The 22,698-nt window shown below is 39.9% G+C and overlaps 1 protein-coding gene across 3 annotated transcripts in view; it reads left to right on the top strand.

Annotated features, from left to right (window-relative positions):
* LOC131228031 (putative disease resistance protein RGA3) overlaps positions 1-22,044 on the top strand; it is a 103,044-nt gene extending 81,000 nt beyond the window's left edge. For 2 of the 3 annotated variants that reach the window (XM_058223857.1, XM_058223856.1), the window contains 2 exons: positions 17,508-18,393; positions 21,771-22,044. In XM_058223857.1, the coding sequence (XP_058079840.1) occupies positions 17,508-18,347 (840 nt within the window). In that variant the 3' untranslated portion in view covers positions 18,348-18,393; positions 21,771-22,044. Of the gene's footprint in view, positions 1-17,507; positions 18,394-20,446; positions 20,890-21,770 lie in introns of those variants that run through there. The other variant, XM_058223858.1, reaches the window with a different exon arrangement.
* Positions 22,045-22,698: the final 654 nt, after the last annotated feature.

The raw sequence follows: 22,698 nt of genomic DNA, 5'->3' as shown, positions 1-22,698 counted from the left end.
GCAACATACATGTATTTTAATGTTAAAAAAGTAAACATGTTTAAATGAGCATCGGAACAATGAGAAAATAATAATTATTTACCTTTGAATTACCAGTGGTGTTGACAGCCGCTTAACTCATAGCACTCTAACGTCACCTAAGGAAAGAAAAAGCCTTATACCATGAAACACGTGTCTTATCCACACTGTTCATCCCTTTAGCAAACTAATTTTAGGGTATTAGTGAAAAAATGAAGCAGATATAATGCTCAAGTAGACTGCACCATAAGAAATAATGAGAACTGAGCTTTTACCGTTAAAAACTTTTTAAGGGTCCTAAAAGTTTTGGACTGTCAAAATGTCTTGGATCAAGATGATAGTTTTGTTTTTCATTTATCTATGACTCTGTTACCTTATGAACAGGTTGGATGATAAATAAATATCAATGTGAGCCCTAGGGAGAAAATTAATAACTTCTCATAGTTGACGACTTTACAATCATTTTTTCTTAAGGTGTGGCCCACTCAACTTTGGGATTGGCATATTTTTAGACCTATTCCCTAAAATGTGCCATTAAAAAGGTTGGATGGTATGGATAAGTCACATACATCACCATGGGACCCACAAGTTCAAATCATTAACAACATAATTTTTTAGACCGATTTTCGAGATGTAATTCAATGTTGGTGAAAATAAAAAAGGTAATTATGACTAGCTTGACTTGTTTTAATGGTACATTTTAGGGTATGAGTCCAAAATTGAGGTAAATCCCAAGTTTGAGTGGGCCACATATTAAGAAACAATAATTATAAAGACATCAACAGTTGAAAGTTAATTTTTTCCTTGGGTCCAACATTGGTGTTTATTTGTCATCTAACATTAAGGTTACATATTCATAAATAAAAGGAAAACAAAAATATCCGTTTGATCCAAATTTTCCAGGGCCCTAAAAAATCTTTCAAAATCAAGAGCTCAATTCTCATTATATCCTATGATGTGGTCCACTTGAGTTTTATATCTGCCTCTTTTTTCGGCTAATATCTAAAATGATCTGGCTAAAGGGATGAACGGTGTGGATAAGACATAAATATCATGGTAGGCCCCACACATAACATGTTTTTTCCTTGGATGAAGTGAGGCGCTGGAAATTAAAAAGGTAAATAATTATTACCCATTTACATTGAATTACCACTGTAATTACAAAATCAAACAGCCCTTAAATATATTTAGGTAGGATTTGGAAAATCAAACAGCCCAGTAGTCAACGTACACTATTTTATTTGGAAAAAACCTCACGTCCAACCGGTTGGACAGTAAGTTTCGTCCACCAAGCTAATAACTTCCAATAAGTCAAGAGTGTATTAAATCTAAACTGTCCAGTATGTAGAATCACCATGAAGATTACTCTATATAAAAAATCAGCTCCATATATTTATTTGATGGGCCAAAATTATATTTTATTATTTAGCAGCATCCAGACATTATTTTCCATTGTGTGACCCATTTATCTATTGAATGGTAATGATTATTATGTAGTTTTATTAAAATTATGGGACCAACCTATTGAACGGTATGGATTACTCAAAAACACTATATATAATAATATATCCAGTGCACGGATATCAATTGAAAGTGTGTAAGCTGTTGGATGTGAGCTTTCCTTTTTTGTCGGTAGAATAATTAAATGATACCTGGTCTGCATCTTTGCACGGTGCATATGCGCTCTCAAATCTCACAATTTGGTAGCATGATTTGGTAATCCAAGCCATTGATAATTGATTCTAACTGTGATTTTTCGTGCTTCAAACTCTTCTACTTTTAAAGATCACATATAGAAGGTTTTTTAGTTGAATCTAGATCTTTGTTGTATTTCTCTTTTCAACCGTTTATTTTTGTACCACTAATCAAAGCATTCATATTTTCCTATCAATAAAATATTTGATATAACAGTCTATCAATGTTTGTATACAAGAGATCAATGGTCTGGATTGCATGATTTTATGCACGACTTCTCATAAAATCGATGTATGCTGTGGAAAGATAAGTGCCACGTATCATATAATTCCTCTGCGGGAAAGAATCTCTCTGTTGATGAGGATTGAAGATAAAGGTTTGACCAAACGGCTTTATTATTGTCATAGTTCACCACCATTTGACAATGGTGGGCCACCTAAGTTGTGGGTCACTTGTGGATGGATCATATCTCTAAAATCAAGGATCAAGAAATCTTAACTGTCCAATCGATCAATATTTAATGGATGGTTAAAAGTAAAATATTGGGCAATCCAAATTCAAATGACAAAAAAAAAAAAACCAAACAACTCTGTCAGTGTCTTTTTCTTGCACTTCATATCCAGATGGGTAAGAAATTTGGAGGGAGGAGATTTGGACAAGCTGGATTGCTTTCCAACTAAGGAATAAAGGGATTTTAAGTGTTGAAAAAATATCGGACTGGGCTGGGTTATCGGGCTTTTGGATGACTAAGTCCAAGTCCGGCCTGAATGAAAAACAGGCTGAAAGTATAAGCCTGAACCGGGTCCTTGGGCCTGATAATCGAGTCTAAGCCCAGCCTGAGGTGGGCCAAGCTAGGTCAGGTCTAAAATTTCCATAAGTAGGCCCCATACATATGCACATGTGGATGAGGAAAGCTGAGATGTTAACTCTCTCTTCCCCTCTCTCTCTCTTCTCACTTTTTTCTCTTTTCAAGGGGGCTAGATTTTAAAAGGAGCTCTTTATCCCTTTGGCATGGTATTTATTTATAAAGAAGAGATAGGGTTTTAGAGAAAGATACCACCATGTTGCTCCACCACTCTAATTGGTATTAGCCTATACTATATCTGAAGTCTGTAATCTTGCATAACTATGTATTCAAAATTTCCTAATCCTTTCACTCATTGTGGTCATCTACCTTTAATCCAATACACATACAAAAACAAGTGGTAGACCACAAGATCTTAACTCAAAATTATCATTAAGTATGACTAAAACCTTTTAATGGTTAAAACAAAATTAATATGATATTTGCATTTAGAACCTTTCAAGTGTTGGTGTCAACGAAAAATCGCTTGATGGATGGTTCAATTTGCGAGATCACATCCGTAATAATATTCCTAGCTAATTAATAAGCTGATCACTTGTTGGATCATATAAACCTTAACCATATTCTAATTCATAGGCACAACAACACCCACATATGAATCAAGCAAGCTAAAAGCACATTAAATTATACATTTGATCTCCTCACATGTCATTAGGTCTCAAGATTAGTCAAAGCAAGTACCTATAATCGAAATTAGGTACATTGAGTCATCAAATATAAAGACTTAAGATGATCTTTTGATGTAAGTATCTAACGGGTCTGATAATAATATTATATATCCGTAGATACTAATACTTTTATACAAGGTAGGGTAAATGCTCCCGCTGCACTATTTAGGCATCCCGCTGATCAAAGGCAAAATGTGTATGGCTCACTTTCTTCCCCTAATCCAGAAAAATTGAGCATAAAGTTGCAGGATGGAAGATGAAACTTCTCAACCAAGCAGCTAAACTGGTCCTCATCAAGCATGTGCTATCTAGCTTCTCTATGCACTTGCTTTCAACGGCTAATATCCCTAGGAAAGCTTTCCACATGATTGAGAGAGCCTTCTCTCATTTCTTCTGGGGATGCTATGAAGGAAGACAAAAGTGGCATTGGGTGAAATGGGTGGATATGTGCTTTCCAGTTATAGAGGGCGGTCTTGGAATCAGGAGGGTTGTCCATCTCATGTAATCGTTCCGCTGTAAGATTGATGTAGAACGTATCATAGATACGTTCCCAGCATGGTTGAGCCAAAAGAAGATGGACGGTGAATTAACCATAACTTTTGATCCGGGTATTGTTATGGGGCATGCAACCTATCAATCTTTACTGAAACGGGCCATCCGAGGTGAACCGACCCACAAAGTGGGTCGCATCTGTCCGTTTCGTCAGAAAACGTGCGCTCTCAGCTCAAAAACAAATTTTTAGAAAAATTTTACTATTTTTAGTAATTCCGACTTTTTAAATATTTTTTAGAGTTTTAGATTTTCTTTCCTTTTAAAAATAACTTTTAGTTATACTAGAACTCTTCTAGAGAAAGTTTATTTGCAATTTTTATTTTTAGAAATTAGGCCTTAGAAGAGTTTTATTAGAATTAGGATTTTTATTAGAGTTAGAATTTTGCTATTTTTGATAATTACGAATTTTAGTTTATTTTTTTTCTATATTAATGGTGTAAGGACACACATTATGCAATCATCAATTATTCATCAATCAATTTCGAATTTATTAGAATTTATTTCTATTTTCTGCTTTCTTTCCTCGTGGATTCGAGAAGTCTCTGTGAGGAGTCCAGAGAAGTTCCGTGGATTCGGAATAGTTATCCTCTTGAGGAAGACGGTGCTCGACCTCACGTCCTCCCCTGCGTCAGTTTGGTATCAAAGCGAGGTTTTTCCTCGGATAGATGGCTTCTAACGACGGGTCGGGCAACAATCCCATGGGCGGTGTTCCAGGGAATTTACCTTTAACGGCGGCAGCTTTCGAAGCAGCACGGCGAGAGAATCGGCAAGCCATGCAAGGGCTGCAGGCTTCCATCGATCGCATGGCGGATCGTTTGGCGGAGGCCCTAGGGCAGCTCCGTGTTCATGGTGGTGATCCACCATCAACAATTGCTAGAATTCGTAATCATATTGATCGTAGGGCGACGCTATCAGTGAACCACAGAATCACTCCTAATAAAGTGGGATCTAGCGACATGATTTTACAACATCCTAGACGAGCCATTGATCAGATGGATCGGATGGACCAAGAATTCAAGATGAAAGTCGATCTTCCTAGTTTTAATGGTCAACTCTACTTCAAGGACTTCCTCGATTGGTTGCTTAAAGTCGAACATTTCTTCGACTACATGAACATAATGGAAGAAAAGAAAGTTAAACTCGTGGCCGACAAGTTGACGGGCAGAGCTTCAGATTGGTGGGAATAACTTCAACTCGAGCGAACGAGACGGATGAAGGTGCCAATCCGCATGTGGTCGCGAATGAAGAAGTTATTGTGCATGCAATTCTTCCCTACCAATTATGATCAGGTATTATTCCAACAAAATCAAAATTATTGGCAACATAACCAATCATTAAAGGGTGATGCAGAGAAATCCTATTATTTGTCGGCAAGAGGTGACCGGGTCAAAACGGAGTTGCAACAGACCACAGGATTCATCAATGGCGAACATGTGACCTCTATAGGAATGGAAAACCAACCCAAGACTTCTAAAGTTGAGGAACAGTCTCTCACAACTGAACAGGCTTTTGTCAAACAATCTGAGGAAACAAGACATATATATTCATTAGTTGAAAATGAAAAATATATGGAGGCTGTGAATATCCTAAAAGATTTGAAGCCAATTTTGTAGGAGTTCAAGGAGATTGTACTCGATGAACCCCCAAATAAATTGCCTCCCATACGAGATATACAAAATTACGTTGATCCCATCTCAGGGGCAAGTTCGCCTAATTGCCCATATTATCAGAAAAAATATAAGATCTTGAAGACAGATGTGAAGGAACTGATCAATATTAGTCAAGTCAAGGAAAACATGAGTACGTGTATTGTGTCAGCTCAAGAGCTTAATGCCAAGTACCAAAAAAGGGCTAATGAAGATCGGCGTCAGAAGTTATCTCAGACTCATGTGCCAAGTCTCTTGCGTAACTCGAGGACGAGTTTTTTTCAAGTGGAGGGGTCTGATGTAAAACGTATCACAGATACGTTCCCAGCATGGTTGAGCCAAAAGAAGATGGACAGTGAATTAACCATAACTTTTGATCCGGGTATTGTTATGGGGCATGCAACCTATCAATCTTTACTAAAACGGGCCATCCGAGGCGAACCGACCCACAAAGTAGGTCACATCTGTCCGTTTCGTCAGAAAACATGCTCTTTCAGCTCAAAAACGAATTTTTAGAAAAATTTTACTATTTTTAATAATTTCAATTTTTTAATATTTTTAGAGTTTTAGATTTTCTTTCCTTTTAAAAATAACTTTTAGTTATACTAGGACTCTTCTAGAGAAAGTTTATTTGCAATTTTTATTTTTAGAAATTAGGCCTTAGAAGAGTTTTATTAGAATTAGGATTTTTATTAGAGTTAGAATTTTGCTATTTTTGGTAATTACGAATTTTAGTTTATTTTTTTCTATATTAATGGTGTAAGGACACACATTATGCAATCATCAATTATTCATCAATCAATTTTGAATTTATTAGAATTTATTTCTATTTTTTGCTTTCTTTCCTCGTGGATTCGAGAAGTCTCTGTGAGGAGTCCAGAGAAGTTCCGTGGATTCGGAATAGTTATCCTCTTGAGGAAGATGGTGCTCGACCTCACCTCCTCCCCTGCATCAAAGAGGATGAAGGGGAAAAACAAATATCAGCCTCATCTAAAACTTTTGTGGCCCGGCTTTCGAAGCAGCACGACGAGAGAATCGGCAAGCCATGCAAGGGCTGCAGGCTTCCATCGATCGCATGGCGGATCGTTTGGCGGAGGCCCTAGGGCAGCTCCGTGTTCATGGTGGTGATCCACCATCAACAATTGCTAGAATTCGTAATCATATTGATCGTAGGGCAACGCTATCAGTGAACTACAGATCTAGCGACATGATTTTACAGCATCCTAGACGAGCCATTGATCAGATGGATCGGATGGACCAAGAATTCAAGATGAAAGTCGATCTTCCTAGTTTTAATGGTCAACTCTACTTCAAGGACTTCCTCGATTGGTTGCTTAAAGTTGAACATTTCTTCGACTACATGAACATAATGGAAGAAAAGAAAGTTAAACTCGTGGCCGACAAGTTGACGGGCAGAGCTTCAAATTGGTGGGAATAACTTCAACTCGAGCGAACGAGACAGATGAAGGCTCCAATCCGCATGTGGTCGCGAATGAAGAAGTTATTGTGCATGCGATTCTTTCCTACCAATTATGATTAGGTATTATTCCAACAAAATCAAAATTATTGGCAAGATAACTAATCATTAAAGGGTGATGCAGAGAAATCCTATTATTTGTCGGCAAGAGGTGACCGGGTCAAAACGGAGTTGCAACAGACCACAGGATTCATCAATGGTGAACATGTGACCTCTATAGGAATGGAAAACCAACCCAAGACTTCTAAAGTTGAGGAACAGTCTCTCACAACTGAACAGGTTTTTGTCAAACAATCTGAGGAAACAAGACATATATATTCATTAGTTGAAAATGAAAAATATATGGAGCCTGTGAATATCCTAAAAGATTTGAAGCCAATTTTGTAGGAGTTCAAGGAGATTGTGCTCGATGAACCCCCCGATAAATTGCCTCCCATACGAGATATACAAAATTACGTTGATCCCATCTCAGGGGCAAGTTCGCCTAATTGCCCATATTATTAGAAAAAATATAAGATCTTGAAGACAGATGTGAAGGAACTGATCAATATTAGTCAAGTCAAGGAAAACATGAGTACGTGTATTGTGTCAGCTCAAGAGCTTAATGCCAAGTACCAAAAAAGGGCTAATGAAGATCGGCGTCAGAAGTTATCTCAGACTCATGTGCCAAGTCTCTTACGTAACTCGAGGACAAGTTTTCTTCAAGTGGAGGGGTCTGATGTAGAACATATCACAGATACGTTCCCAGCATGGTTGAGCCAAAAGAAGATGGACAGTGAATTAACCATAACTTTTGATCCGGGTATTGTTATGGGGCATGCAACCTATCAATCTTCATTGAAACGGGCCATCTGAGGTGAACCGACCCACAAAGTGGGTCGCATCTGTCCGTTTCGTCAGAAAACGTGCGCTTTCAGCTCAAAAATGAATTTTTAGAAAAATTTTACTATTTTTAGTAATTCCGTTTTTTTGAATATTTTTTAGAGTTTTAGATTTTCTTTCCTTTTAAAAATAACTTTTAGTTATACTAGGACTCTTCTAGAGAAAGTTTATTTGCAATTTTTATTTTTAGAAATTAGGCCTTAGAAGAGTTTTATTAGAATTAGGATTTTTATTAGAGTTAGAATTTTGCTATTTTTGGTAATTACGAATTTTAGTTTATTTTTTTCTATATTAATGGTGTAAGGACACACATTATGCAATCATCAATTATTCATCAATCAATTTCGAATTTATTAGAATTTATTTCTATTTTCTGCTTTCTTTCCTCGTGGATTCGAGAAGTCTCTGTGAGGAGTCCAGAGAAGTTCCGTGGATTCGCAATAGTTATCCTCTTGAGGAAGACGGTGCTCGACCTCACGTCCTCCCCTGCGTCAAAGATGGCATGGAAACTCATGGAAGGGAACTCACTTTGGGCCACTTTCTTTGGAGCTAAATATCTTCCCAAGTTCCTTAATAGAAATGGTGAGATCAAGCTAGAGGGATCCGACCTTTGGAAAGATATACAACGCCTCATGCTTCCCGTTATTCATAACTCGAGATGGCTGATCGGTGAGGAAAACACTTGCTTCTGGCCCCAGAACTGGACCAGTGGTGGTCTACTATTGGGAGCTTCATTTCACCCTTTATCAGAGCTTGAGAAGACTGCCCAGATTAAAGATTTCTGGACTCCCTCTGGAACCTGGAACCGGGAGTTGATTGATAATTTTGTCACTCCCCTTACTGTCCAAGCTATCATCAATAGTGGTATTTCTCCTTCTCACAGAAAAGATCGCTTCATCCGGACATTGTCCCTGTCAAGTAAAGTTTCCTTCAGATCTGCCTAGAACCTTATGCGAAATCGCCACCCAAAACAGCATTGGCCTGTGTGGGTTTGGAACAAATTCGTCCCTCCTAAGATAGCAATCTTTCTTTGGAAAGTAATGCATGATGTAGTCCTAGTGGACTCAGTCATCCAAAGACTTGGAATCAGTTTGGCGTCCAGGTGCTCCTGCTGTGTTGAAGTTCACACAGCTGGCCCCTCTCTCGCCTCCTCAAATTTAGAAGACTTGGACCATTTGTTCTCTCATGGCTCCATTGCGTCAAAGGTCTAGGATCATTTTGCTGGCCTATTCCATGTCTCGCGTGTCCTCAATCAGACAGTGCATAGTCAAATTCTTCAATGGGCATCGATTTTGACTAGATTTTTCAAAGCTCAACTCCTTCGTGGCCCGACCCCTTCTTTCATTATTTGGGAGATTTGGTTAAGCAAAAATGCCACCAGAATTGAAAATATTAAGCCATCCTCTCCTAATATCATTTTTAGAGTCTCTAAATGGCTGGCTGAGATAGGATCCAATCTCCCTGACCATAACAGGAACTCTGCCCGTGAAGCTGCCATCTTGTAGTATTTTGGCATTGACAGCTTCTCCGCCCTCAGTTAGTCCTCAGCCTTCCAAGTTTTTTGGAATAGGCCAAGTAGGGGATGGCTGAAACTGAATGTTGATAGGTCTGCTAGAGGTAACCCGGGGGAAGGTGGTGGCGGAGGTATTTGTAGGGACGAACATGGGTCGCTGATCTTCGCTTTCCACAACAAATATGGCCTAGTCTCTAATACCGTTGCGGAAGCTCAGGCAATGGTAGATGGCATAGAGATCTGTAAAGACATGGAGCTATCCAATATCGAAGTTGAAACTGATTCAAGAACCTTACATGATGCGGCTTCCAATTCTCTTTCTTCGGATACCTGGAACATCTAGTATCAGGTGGGGTTTGTTCAAAGTCTCTCGCAGTCTCTCAATCTCCGCTTCTCTCACACATTTCGCGAAGGCAACTCAGTTGCGGATGGCTTGGCCAAGATTGCTAGTGGTGGGAAGCCCAACTCCTTTTTTCTCTCCCCTGCCTAGCTCCCTCGGTCGATTAGAGGCTCTATGACTCTGGATAAGGTGGGCCTGGGTCTCATCAGGAAATCCATTCCTAAGATGGGCGTGGGCTAGCTCCCTGCCTGGCAGGCTTGTGCTGTTTGCAACTCTTTTTTGAACCTGTTGGTTCGGCTTTGATGCTCTGTTTCCTCTGTAGGGCAGTTATGGGTTTTTTTTGCTGCTGAGTCGTGTTTAAATTGCGCGATGATGTCCAGCCTTGCTTCGGTGTCTCGGCTCACCTTGATCTGCCCCTCCTGCTCCTCCAGTTGCAGACTTGTCTTCCCAAAGCTTTCATTCTCTCTGTTTTCTGTTTAGCCTTGTATAGATCTCATATGATAGGCTGTGTCCAAATCCTTTTTGTTAGGCCCAGCCCGAAAGGCTATATATCTTTGTTCATTTATAAATTGGTGGTGGCCTGATCCCACCTTCTTTTTTTTTTTTATAAGGGTAAACGCATCAACTCATTGTCAAACATAATAATGGAGACCTCTCATCCGATTCGTCATTGGTTCTCTTAAGTAGGATGACCACATTAGAATAACCACCAGCTCATCCTAAAATCTGTTAGGTGGCCGTAAAATAGGTACTGAGATCAGTGGCGATTGTGCTCAAACTCAACTTTTCAAAGACGACAAGGGAAACCCTCTCTTTAACCTATATATATGTATGATTATATTTGTAATTGGTTATAACAATAATAACATGTCCGCATAGGACTCATGATCATCATGATCTATGGAGAAGGTCTTCGATTTAATTGATAAGATAATCATATATGATTTTCAAGGCACATTAACAACAAAAATTGTGCATCTTATTATGATTAAAATTTTAGGGTTTATGTTGCACATGTAAAGATTGATGCAGAAAGTAGGAAATTAATCGCTTAAAGATAAACTTACAATGGGTTATAATATCACAGTCTATAAAGCGATATTCACACCCTACTAATATTTAAACTACTTTGCAAGATGGTTACAATAAATCTGCTCTAAAAGCTTTCTGCGAGGTACACAACTGGACTTAGTTCAACCAAAAAATTGCACTAGAAAGATAATATTAGTTGTTGACCAGCGAGTAGGTTCCAATGTTTTTTTCCTTTGAATTCGGCTACTGGCTAGTTAAGGTTTAAATTCATTTGATAACTATCTGTTGGATTGTTGGCATTGCTTGATCAGTGATTCAATGTGATATTAGAAATATGCTCCATTGGAAATGGGACCCACATTAATCACATATGATTTTCAAGGCACGCAAACAACAAAAATTATGTATCTTATTATGATTAAAATTTTAGGGTTTATGTTACACTTGTAAAGATTGATGTGGAAAGATAGAAAATTAATCACTTAAAGATAAACTTAAGGCGAGTTATAATATCACAGTTTATAAGACGATATTCACAACCTACCAGTATTTAAATTACTTTGCAAGAGGGTTACAATAAATCTGCTTTAGGGTCTGTTTGGGCGGTGGGATTAGAAGGGATTAGGTGGGATGAGATTCAAAAAATATAATTATTACCCATGGCAGGGATTGTCCCTGTTGCCATGGGATAAGATTAATGCCCTGCTTTGTTGATAATACGGTGGTACATTGAATGGATATACCCACCATCATTTGAAATTACTGAGAATAACATACATGTGTTATATCTAAACTGTTCATTTGTTTTGTAACCTCATTTTATGGCATGGGCCTAAAAATGAGGTAGATCCAAAACTTATGTGGCCCCAAAGAAGTTTTCAACGGTAAGTATTCAATCCCCGTTGCTTTCTATGGTGGGGTCCACCTGAGCATTAGATTTACCTGGTTTTTTGGCCCATGCTCTAAAATAATATCGATAAATGGGTGGACGGTGTGGATATAGCCCACACATCATGGTGGGACCTACAACAACTTGCTAACATTGAGCGAAATTGACACGGGACCCAATGCAATTCTATTTAATGTAATTATGAGCTTTTCCATTCTTCCAAACATGGAGTGGAATTGGCACAGGACCAAATGAATCCCATCCCACCTAATCCCTTCTAATCCCACCATTAGGTGGGATGGGATTCAAAAAACATAATTATTACCCATGGCGAGGATTGTCCCCTGTTGCCATGGGATAAGATTAATGCCCTGCTTTGTTGATAATACGGTGGTATATTGAATGGATGTACACACCATCATTTGAAATGACTGAGAATAACGTACATATGTTATATCTAAACTGTTTATTTGTTTTATAACCTCATTTTATGGCATGGGCCTAAAAATGAGGTAGATCCAAAACTTATGTGGCCCCAAAGAAGTTTTCAATGGTAAGTATTCAACCCCCATTGCTTTCTATGGTGGGGTCCACTTGAGCATTAGATTTACCTGATTTTATGGCCCATGCTCTAAAATAATCTTGATAAATGGGCGGACGGTGTGGATATAGCCCACACATCATGGTGGGACCTACAACAACTTGCTAACAATGAGTGAAATTGGCACGACACCCAATGCAATTCTATTTAATGTAATTCCAAGCTTTTCTTCCCAAACACGTAGTGGAATTGGCACAGGATCAGAAGAATCCCATCCCACCTAATCCCTTCTAATCCCACTGCCCAAACAGACCCTTCGAGACTTTCTGCGAGGCACCCAACCTGAACTTATTTCAACCGAAAAATTGCACTAGGAAGATAATATTAGCCGTGTGATTATTTTTTTCCTTTGAAATCGGACTACTGGCTAGTCAAGGTTTAAATTCATTTGATAGCTATTAGTTGGATTGTTGGCATTGCTTGATAGTGATTCAGTGTGATATTAGAAATATGCGCCATTGGAAAAGGGGCCCACATTAATATGGTCTAAATGGTGCAAAGCTAACATTGGAAAGTCCTCGCTAGGCAACATGCAGTATTTTATTAGGAGAAAAGCTCACGTCCAATCCGCTGGACGATAAGTTTCCGTCCATTAAGATAATAGCTTCCAATATGTCATGTGTGTGTGAAATCTAAACTGTCCAGTAGGTTGGCTCATTATCATGATTAATCTGTTGAAAAATCAGTCCCATACGCTAATTTACTGGGCGATGATTGTATCTTATTATTTACAAGCGTCCAGACATTATTTTCCATGTTGTGGCCCACCTAAGTCAATAAATAGGAATAGATATTTCAATTTCATTTAAAATAGTGGGACCAACCTATTTGACGGCATGGATTTCTCAAATATACAATAGATCATAAGATATCCACTGGACGGATAGAAACTTTCCGTGAAACCTGTTAGATGTGAGCTTTCCTGTTTTATCGTTTGAGGAATTAATGATACCTGGCCCGCATATTTGTACGGTACACATGCTTCTCATATCTCACAAGTTGGAATGATTTTTTGGTAATCCAAGCCATTGGTCTATTGATTTTAGCTGTGGATATTGCTTGAATCAAAATTCTTCACGTTTGAAAGATTCAGACTATCAATATTAAGGCCTTTTTCATTTGAATCTAGATGCTTTCTAGATCCTTGTTGCATTTCTCTATTCAAGCGTTTATTTGTGGACCACTAATCAAAACCTTATGATTTTCCTATCAATAAAATATTTAATATAGCAGTCTCTCCATGATTTTACACAACAGATCAATGGTCTAGATTGCATGATTATAGGCACGAATTGTCATAAAATCGATGTACACTGTGGAAATATGAATGCGATGAATCATATAAATATAATTCCTCTTGGCTGAAAGGCATCTTTCTCTTGGTGAGGGAAATGGTTTGACCAACGACTGGATTCCTATGATAGTTCACCACCATTTGACCACCACATGTAACTGGGCTGGGGTACGTTTTAGATGGAGTATATCTCTAAAATCACTGATCAAGAAAAAAAAAAAAAAAAAAGCAGAGGAAAAAAGATGGGCACTATCATCTGTCAGTGTCTTGTTCTCGGGCTTCATCTCCAGATGGATCAGAGATTTGGACGATCTGGATTGCTTTGCAACTAAGCCATGTGTACGGTCAAAGTCTCCTCCGTTTTTAAAACGGTGGTGAACTATCACAGACTCTATCGCTTTGCCCAAAATGACGTTGGGTGTTACAACTACCGACGGAGTTGTTCCCCCATGAACTTTGATACTCTGCCAGAGCGTGATGGACGATGCGCTGGCACTTGACAAAACAATTACTTAGAAATTGATGGACGCGGATTTCGGTAGTTCCTGCGCAAGAATGCAAAATTACAAAATTATCCCATTTTATTTAAAAATTTGATAAGGGATAGCAACGTCCACCATTGAATTTTTCTGGGCACAATATGATGTTTATGTACAATCCAACCCGTTCAAAAGGTGACTCCCACTAGAAAGAAGGGGAAAGCACAAAGATCAGACTCTTCAAAATCTTATGTGGGCCCCACTAAGGTTCCAACCATGGCCGCACAACCACTACTGTTTCTTATGTTGCGGCTCACTTGAATCTTGGATTTGGTTGATTTTTGTGCTATGATTGTAAAATGACGTGGAGAAACTGATGGACAGAGTGGATTTTACACGGACATTTCTGCGGGTCCCACGGAGCTTTGTTGGATGGTGTAGATTGATGCATCAAGCCTCTCTTAAGTATTCAAAGAATCCTTGACTCGCAACCCTCTGTCTCTCATCTCTCTCCTCGTTTCTTCGACGAGCATCGCTTTCCCTCTCAGTTTCCTGCGATCTGATCCCTCTCTCTCTCTCAGTTTCCTGAAGTATCTCTGTCTATCTCTCTCTCAATTTTCGTGGCATCTCATATCCCATATCTCTTTCTCTAGATTTCCTACCATCTCATCTCTCATCTCTCTCATTTCTTCGATCATCACTCTCTCCCTCTCAATTTCCTGCAACTCTCGCTCTAAATTTCCTGTAATCTTATCTCTCTCTCTCTCTCTCTCTCTCTCTCTCTCTCTCTCCTCATTTCCTGCAATCATACCTCTCTCTCTAGCTCTCATCTCTATCTCTCACCATTTCTTCCATCATCGAACTCTCCCTCTCAATTTCCTGAGATCTGATCACTCTCTCACTCTCAATTTCCTACAATCTGATCTCTCTCTCTCTCTCTCTCTCTCTCTCTCTCTCTCTCTCTCTCTCTCTCTGCTTTATCTGGGGTTTCAAAGCTGTGTCTCTGTCTCTGCTTCATCTGGGGTTTCAAAGCTCTCTCTCTGTCTCTGCTTTATCTGGGGTTTCAAAGTTTTCTCTCTATCTCTGCTTTATCAGGGGTTTCAAAGCTCTCTCTCTCTCTCTCTCTCTCTCTCTCTCTCTCTCTCTCTCTCTCTCTCTGTGCGTGTTCTGAAACAATGGCAGATTCGCTTGTTTCGATGGTTATGAAGAAAATTCGAGATGCACTTGTTTCAAATGTTATGAAGAAACTCGGGGAAGAGGTTGATTCGGTTGGTGGCGCCCAAGCAGAACTTGAAAAGATATCTTCTACGTTCGAATCCATTCAAGCACTTCTTAATGATGCAGAAATTATCCAATTTCACAACGAAAGCATGCAACTTTGGTTAAAAAAGCTCAAAGACGTGGCTTACGATGTGGAGGACTTGCTAGATGAGATGATTCAATGGCCAGAACCTGAATCAGAGACAAACGATGGTGACGATCGGCAGCGCATGGAAAACCAGGCATGTAGGTGGTTATTTTCACTCTTTACATGTTGCGGTCTAGAAGATTGGATCAGGTTGGCCCATGAATCATGGACCGACGGTGATGATACTGATAATCGCAGCATTGGAGATAAGGTTCGGACGTTTTTTCCCACAATTTCCAACAAAATTGCATCACAGCAAAATTTTGCGCAACGGATAAAAGAAGTAAGTGCGAAGCTGGATCAGATTGCAGCTGACAAAAGTAAGTTCAGTTTTAAGGAGATTCACAGTTTCCGTGGAGGTAGTCATCCTGACAAGGCCGAGTTTCAAACTAGTTCGCTCGTAGATGAATCGAAGATGCTCGGGAGAGACAGAGACAAAGATATAATAATAAGCAAGTTGGTCAGCGGGAGCAGTTCTGAGGAGGGAGGGATTCATGTCATTTCGATAGTAGGCGTTGGCGGGTTGGGCAAGACGACTCTTGCTCAATTGATCCACAATGATAAAAGGGTGAGGAGCCATTTCAATGTGTTTCCATGGGTTTGTGTTTCTGATGATTTTAATGTCATAAATCTTACAAAAGCAATTATAGAAGCAGCCGTAGGGACAAGTCCACCGGATTCTCAGCTAGACTCATTGCAAAAGCAGCTTGTCCAAACATTACAGGGCAAGCTATTCTTGATTGTGCTTGATGATGTGTGGAACGATGATAGTGACAGGTGGAAAAATTAATGCTTTCCTTGCAAAGAGGTGCTCCTGGAAGTAAAATTTTGGTCACCACTCGCAGCGAGAAGGTTGCAAATACATGCATGCCGTCTGCCTACATGCATGAATTGAAAGGTTTATCCTATGATGATAGCTGGTTACTGTTCAGAACCAGAGCTTTCGCTGGGAGGAAAGTGGAAGATTGCCGGGCGTTGGAAAAGATCGGAAGAGAGATAGTGAAGAAGTGTAAAGGAGTGCCTCTTTCGTTAAAGGTAATTGGAAGCGTCATGCGTTCCAAGATGACCACACAAGATTGGAAAGACATCTTGGAAAGCCAAACATGGGAAATACGAGACATCTCGAAAGGTATCTTACCGGCTTTGTTGCTGAGCTATTATAATTTGCCTGTCCATTTGAAGCAGTGTTTTACATATTGCTCAGTATTTCCGAAAGATTATATGATGGAGAAGGATACATTGGTCAAGTTGTGGTTAGCTCAGGGTTTCATCAAGCCCGATGGAAAAAGAGAGATGGAAGCAATTGGAGGAGAGTACTTTGACGATCTACTGGCGCAGTCTTTGTTTCAAAAAGTGGTGAATGAATTTGAATTTGAAAAAGTCGGATGTACAATACATGATCTCCTTCACGATCTCATCCAATTCATTACAAAGAATGAATGTTGCATCTTTGAGAATGGAAAGACGGACTCCATCTCTGTTACAGTCCGTCATTCGTCATTTATTCCCACCTGGGAAACCTCACACATTCCTGCGCCTCTATGTCATGCAAAAAAATTGCGAACTCTCATCCAAATGGGATATTCACCAATTCGTACCATCCCTGATAATTTATTCCAATGCGCTAAGTCCCTTAGGGCATTTGATTTCTGTGGTACTTATGGCATCGGAATTAAAGAATTGCGAAGCTCAATTGTGTTGCTTAAGCACTTACGATATCTCGACTTGTCTCATTCAGAGATTGTTGAGCTACCCGAATCAGTGACTCATCTCTGCAATTTGCAGACCTTGAAGTTGAATCGGTGTCAATGCCTCGAAAGACTGCCAAGTGGGATGAGTGCAATGGTCCGCTTGAGACATCTAGAAATTGAACACACACCGGAACTAAAGCACTTACCGGAAGGGTTGGGGAGAATAAGTTCCCTTCGAACGTTGAGTAGGTTTATCGTGGGAGGCGATGGAGGATGTAAGATTGGAGAGCTGAAGCGACTTGACTCTCTCCAAGGAAAGCTAGATATAGAACACTTGGAGAGAGTAGGGAGCGTGGATGAGGCTAAGGAAGCACAACTGGAGAACAAGGCACAACTTCGTGTCTTGTCTCTAAATATGTCACCAGATGATGCTCTTGAAATGTCAGGAAATGGAGAGGTGGAGAGGATGGAAAATGTAGTTGAAGCCCTCCGGCCGTCCCTTGCAAACCTAGAAGAGCTGAAAATTTGGGGATACATTGGTTCCAAGTTCCCAACCTGGATAGGAGATTCATCTTTCTCAAATTTAGTCAGCTTGAGATTAATATATTGCAAAAGGTGTACACAGTTGCCTGGGCTAGGGAGACTACCTTCGCTTAAATACCTTGAAATAACGGCAAGTTTTGTAAAACGGGTGGGAAGTGAGTTTTACGGGAGTAGCAGTGGTGGGGACATAAACGGGGTGGCATTCCCGAAGCTGGAAGAGCTCGAGTTCAATTACATGTATAAATTGGAGGAGTGGGAGTTGAGATTAGAAGACAGAGAGATAATGCCGTCTCTACACTCATTAAGAATTTTGTACTGCTGGAAATTGAAGGCACTGCTGACACACCTCCCGAAAAGTCTAACATCCCTCGACATCTCGGCATGCGGCGAGATTTTGGGGCCATTACCGAACCTCCCAAGCCTCAAGACATTTGAGATCTATAATTTAGAGAACACGACGTGTCTCCCCTACGGATGGAAACAATTGGAGTCACTAGAGACTCTTACTATCAGCAATTGCTCTAAATTGAGGTCTCTTCCTGATGATTTGGGACAGCTCAAGTCACTTAGGAATCTCAAGATCCACAGCTGCCCCGAGTTGCGGTCATTGCCTCAAGGGTTGTGGGGCCTTACCTGTCTCCAATATTTAAGCATCTCTGGCAATCCAATGCTGGCGGATAAATGCACAAGGAAGTATCGGAGCAAAGCGTCACACATCCCAAACATCTGGATTGACGCCAACAGAATCGAATGAGGCACTGAAGATGAGATGATCCATCAAGTGGACAAGTTCCAACTAGGTACTCTCTCTCTCTCTCTCTCTCTCTCTCTCTCTCTCTCTCTCTCTCTCTCTCTCTTAGATACAGAGTATATAGATATACATTTGATGACCACCAATTGAAGAGTTTGGATAATTCAGTTGCTGCTATTTTCGTGCTATCATTCATCAGATGATCCCCCGATCCAAGGACATGTTCCCAAAAAATGAAAAATGAAGCAGATCTAAATTTTAGGTGGATCATACCAGGGAAAAAAAAAGTCATCATTGATTTCCCATCATTAAAGACATCATGGGGCCACCGGAATGTTTTTTTTTGTAATCCAACCTGTTGAGAAGGTCACAAGGACATGGATGAAGAGACTACACAAATATTAGATTCATCCAAAATTTTTGTGGCCACGAGAGGTTTTTAATGGTCGATTACCACTGTTTCCTATATTTTGGTCCACATGAGATTTGCATCTGCTTCATTTTTGGAATCATCACCTAAAATGAGTTTTCAAAATGGATGAACGGCGTTGATTAAAGTACATAATCACGGTGGGCCTCATGGTTAGGGTCGAGTCAAGCGATGCTCCACTCAATCTGACACTTTAAGGTTCAAGGACTGAGCCCGGCCCAAGCCAAGCATGCATCTTGCACAGGAGGCCCAAGTCCAACTCGAGAGAGTTAGGTCGGGCCAGGCCAGTGCAATCAAGCATGCATTCTAGCACAGGAGGCCCAAGCCCAACTCGATAGGTTTGCTTGGCCCAGGCCCAGAGAAACCCAACCCCACCAGCCCAGCCCGTTTACAAAATGCCTACTTCCCACTTGATTGTTTGTAATTTATCTGTTGATCAAGTAGACCACACTTAGAGGAACGAAATCCACTCCATGCATCTGATTTTCCAACTCATTTTAGAATATAAGACAAAAGGTGAGGAGGATCCGGAACTCAAGTGAGCCACATGAGAGGAAATTGAGACAATCGTAGGGCCATAAGAGTTTCATATTAGGAATTTGGTTTTTTGTGTTTTCAGTTCATTCCAATGGGTATGACTTTATGAATGGTTTGGATAGTATATAAATATCAAGGTGGACCCCGTAAGATTTCAACGATTGGAATTTCTTTACCCATTGTTTCCTCTCAATGTGGCTCCCTTGAGTTATAGATCTTCCTTATTTTTATCTCATATCCTAAAATGAGCTCGAAAAATGGATTGACAGGGTGGATTTCTCACAAACATCATAGTGGGCCTCACTTAGCATCCAAGCGCATAAACCTACAACGGGCTTTAGCAAGAAATCCATTTTCACCTGAGCTCACTCTATGTTGTTAGATGTCTTAAATTTGTATGTAATAGGGTTTGTCAATGTCAACGACAATCCACTCAATCACATCAAGAAAATCTGAAAAATTCCAATTGATTGCTAGACTGTTTTGGAGATGGCACTAATGTCATTAGGCAGGTATTGGATGTATGTCAATGCTATCGACTACCCCATTTCTTTTCTAGCAAGGTAATCTTAATAACCAGCAATCATGATCTCTAATACATATTACTATTTAGTAAAATGCAATGAACTCATTTTTAAGTGGCACCCAAACAGGTAGGGCTTTCAAAGGGTTGGGTCTTGTAGTACCTGCACCTGGGCTTACCAGGCTCTGTTCTTGCCAAGTTTGGGTCCTTTTATGTCTGGGTGTGGTTCTTAAAAACCTGGATCTGATCGGATTTGGATACCCATTGAATCTTTGAATCTAAATTTGGAGTTGGCTTTGGGACAGTTAAGAGCATTTACATGATTAGGCCTACCTGCTGGATGGATTAGATCTCACGCAAGCATGCCGCTTTGGCGGATGAATGATGTGTATAAACAAGTCTCTCTTACACGTGTGCAGCACAGGGAACCTCATTTCTTACTAGAATAATCAATGTATGTTAAAAATACGTAGTTTTACTATTAAAACTGCCTGGACCCAACCCAAAACTTGACTAGACCGATTTTTAATTGGATCCAAAAAGTGAGACCCAGACCTGGCCTGACCCATTGAAAAAGAAAATAACATATGGTTGGAACTTTCTTGCAGGCAGGACCACTTCATTGACAGGTGTTCGACTTGTGGAGCTGCTTGGAGAGGATGAAATGGCATTCGATAATCTCTGCTGTGTGTCATTTCAGATGATGGATGCTCAATGGCTTGCGAAGCGTGCGTCTTGTATGTAATTCAATGTAAGCACTGTGACACTCCATTTCGTTGACAGTGGCTTCTTATCAGGCATACACATGGCATACATCTGTGTCTATAGATGTCCAAATCGTGGGTCCTAATGTAGGTGGAGCATATCCTGGAAATCACATCGATAGGATGAATCTTAACAATCTTATATCCATCGTTGAATCTGTACCTCTGATCATCTCCATTCCATGACCTCCATTGGATGGTCCATAATTTGGACTGTTTGGATCAGTACCAACATGAACGGTAGATGAGCCATCACCCCATTTAAGAGATGGCAGAAAACGTACTTTAGTAACCTAGCCTAGATGATGTGGAGCGGGTCATGGACAGTTTTATGGCCAAGATGGATCAGAAAATGCCCGATCAGAAAACGTACCTGAGTAACCTATCCTAGATGACGTATCTTGCAAACAGTGGAATTTCCATCCCAAATCTGTGAAATACCATATATGATTTTGGGATAGGACGAGCTACTTAATTTGCCCACACTAAATTTACGAAATACCATCCGATCAACAGTTGAATTCCTGTTTTAATTTCGTTTTTACTATTTATAATAAGTTTTAGTTTGAGTACAATTCTTCATTGTTGGGATTTAGGAGGCACGGGTCCTTACTCTTACCGTGGTAGATTCTAGGAGTTTCAACACGGTCGAGGTTCGAGTACCCACCGGTGGTGAAATGGAGTGTGTGTGCGTGTGTGTGTGTGTGTGTGTGGGGGGTCTCCTGCGCACTATAAAAAAAAATATCAAAAAAAAGAAAAAAAAAAAAAAAAGAAAAAAAAAAGAGGGCTTTAGGAGTCACGCCCAACGTGAAAAGTGGTTAGAATAGTTAGGGGAACAACGTTGTTCAGCCAAATAGAACACTTACTATTTTTAGCTAAAAACCATGCGCCCACTGGTAGGAATCATGACTGTCTATAAATTGTTAGTTTACCATTCATAGTAAGTCACAATTTGTAGGAGTTTTAGTTGTAGTTAATTCAGAAACTTATTCCATGGCTTAGTATCCCTATTTAAAGGGGTGTAAACTTGTTTATTCAGGAATCAATCCATTTATGAATTTTCTTGATTTTAGAGGAATTGGGTACCCTTGAAAATCTGATTACCTGATTATTATTATTTTATTTTTTTTTGTTTTTAAATCTTTGATCGTCTGTCTTCCTCATCTTTCTAGGAGGTTTTGAAATCAACTCGAACGCAGCTGGAGCGTGAGCTAGCATTGGAAGACGTCTCCAGCATTAAGGATTTGCCGGCTTACAATCTTTTGAACCAATAGCTGGGCCGCATTGGTCTTCTGCATTTTCTTAGCTTCTTGATTTCTGTAGTTCTCTGTATACGCACGGTATAGAAATTCTCCATCCAAACATGTAAATTCAAGTGCTTGAAATTCTATTTCTGAGAAATCCAATTCACAGGTATGGGAAGTAGTCTGAAGAGTAAATACTATTAGAGTGTGTTGTTAATCAAGTGTTGTGCTTGATGGAGGGTGGAAACGTTTTGTTCAATCCAGAAATGATACAGGGGGGGTCTGCTTTTCAGCAATATAAGGCGTACATGTCTTAAGTCCCTAGATCATAAGATGCATCATGATCTAATATCACACCTGTTGGATGATAGTAGCCAATCCGATTGCTCGCTTGCCAATTGTGTACATAACAGGCCCATTGTAACAGTTAAGAGGGTGAGATATTTTGTAGTATCTCCCATCAATGATATACAAAGGCTTGCAATTTTTCAGAACATGCAGGCCCATGCTCGACCCAAGGCTTCTATTACAAAGCCAGGCTTCAAAATCAGGGGCCTCTATAGAAAACTAGGCCCACCTGAATCAGGCCAGAATTTGAACCACTACTGTCTAGCCCATCCTGTTGTTAACCCAAGTGCTTGGACCCAACCCTAGAGCACAATATAATCTGAAAATTCATAAAATGCGAACCACCATGGATTGGTCAAACGTTTTAAGCTAGGTTAATCAAAGTGTGGTACAGCAGATGAATGGTCCAGATCATCTTAACATTACATGCAAGGTAACCGAACGATGATCTTTCTTCCTTACAAAATGTATGATTGCGTGCTTTGATTTGGAGGTAGGCCGCATAGCC

Source organism: Magnolia sinica, chromosome 15 (assembly GCF_029962835.1).
Source record: "Magnolia sinica isolate HGM2019 chromosome 15, MsV1, whole genome shotgun sequence".
Taxonomy (NCBI): Eukaryota; Viridiplantae; Streptophyta; class Magnoliopsida; order Magnoliales; family Magnoliaceae; genus Magnolia; species Magnolia sinica.
This window is presented reverse-complemented; position numbering and strand designations above follow the sequence as displayed.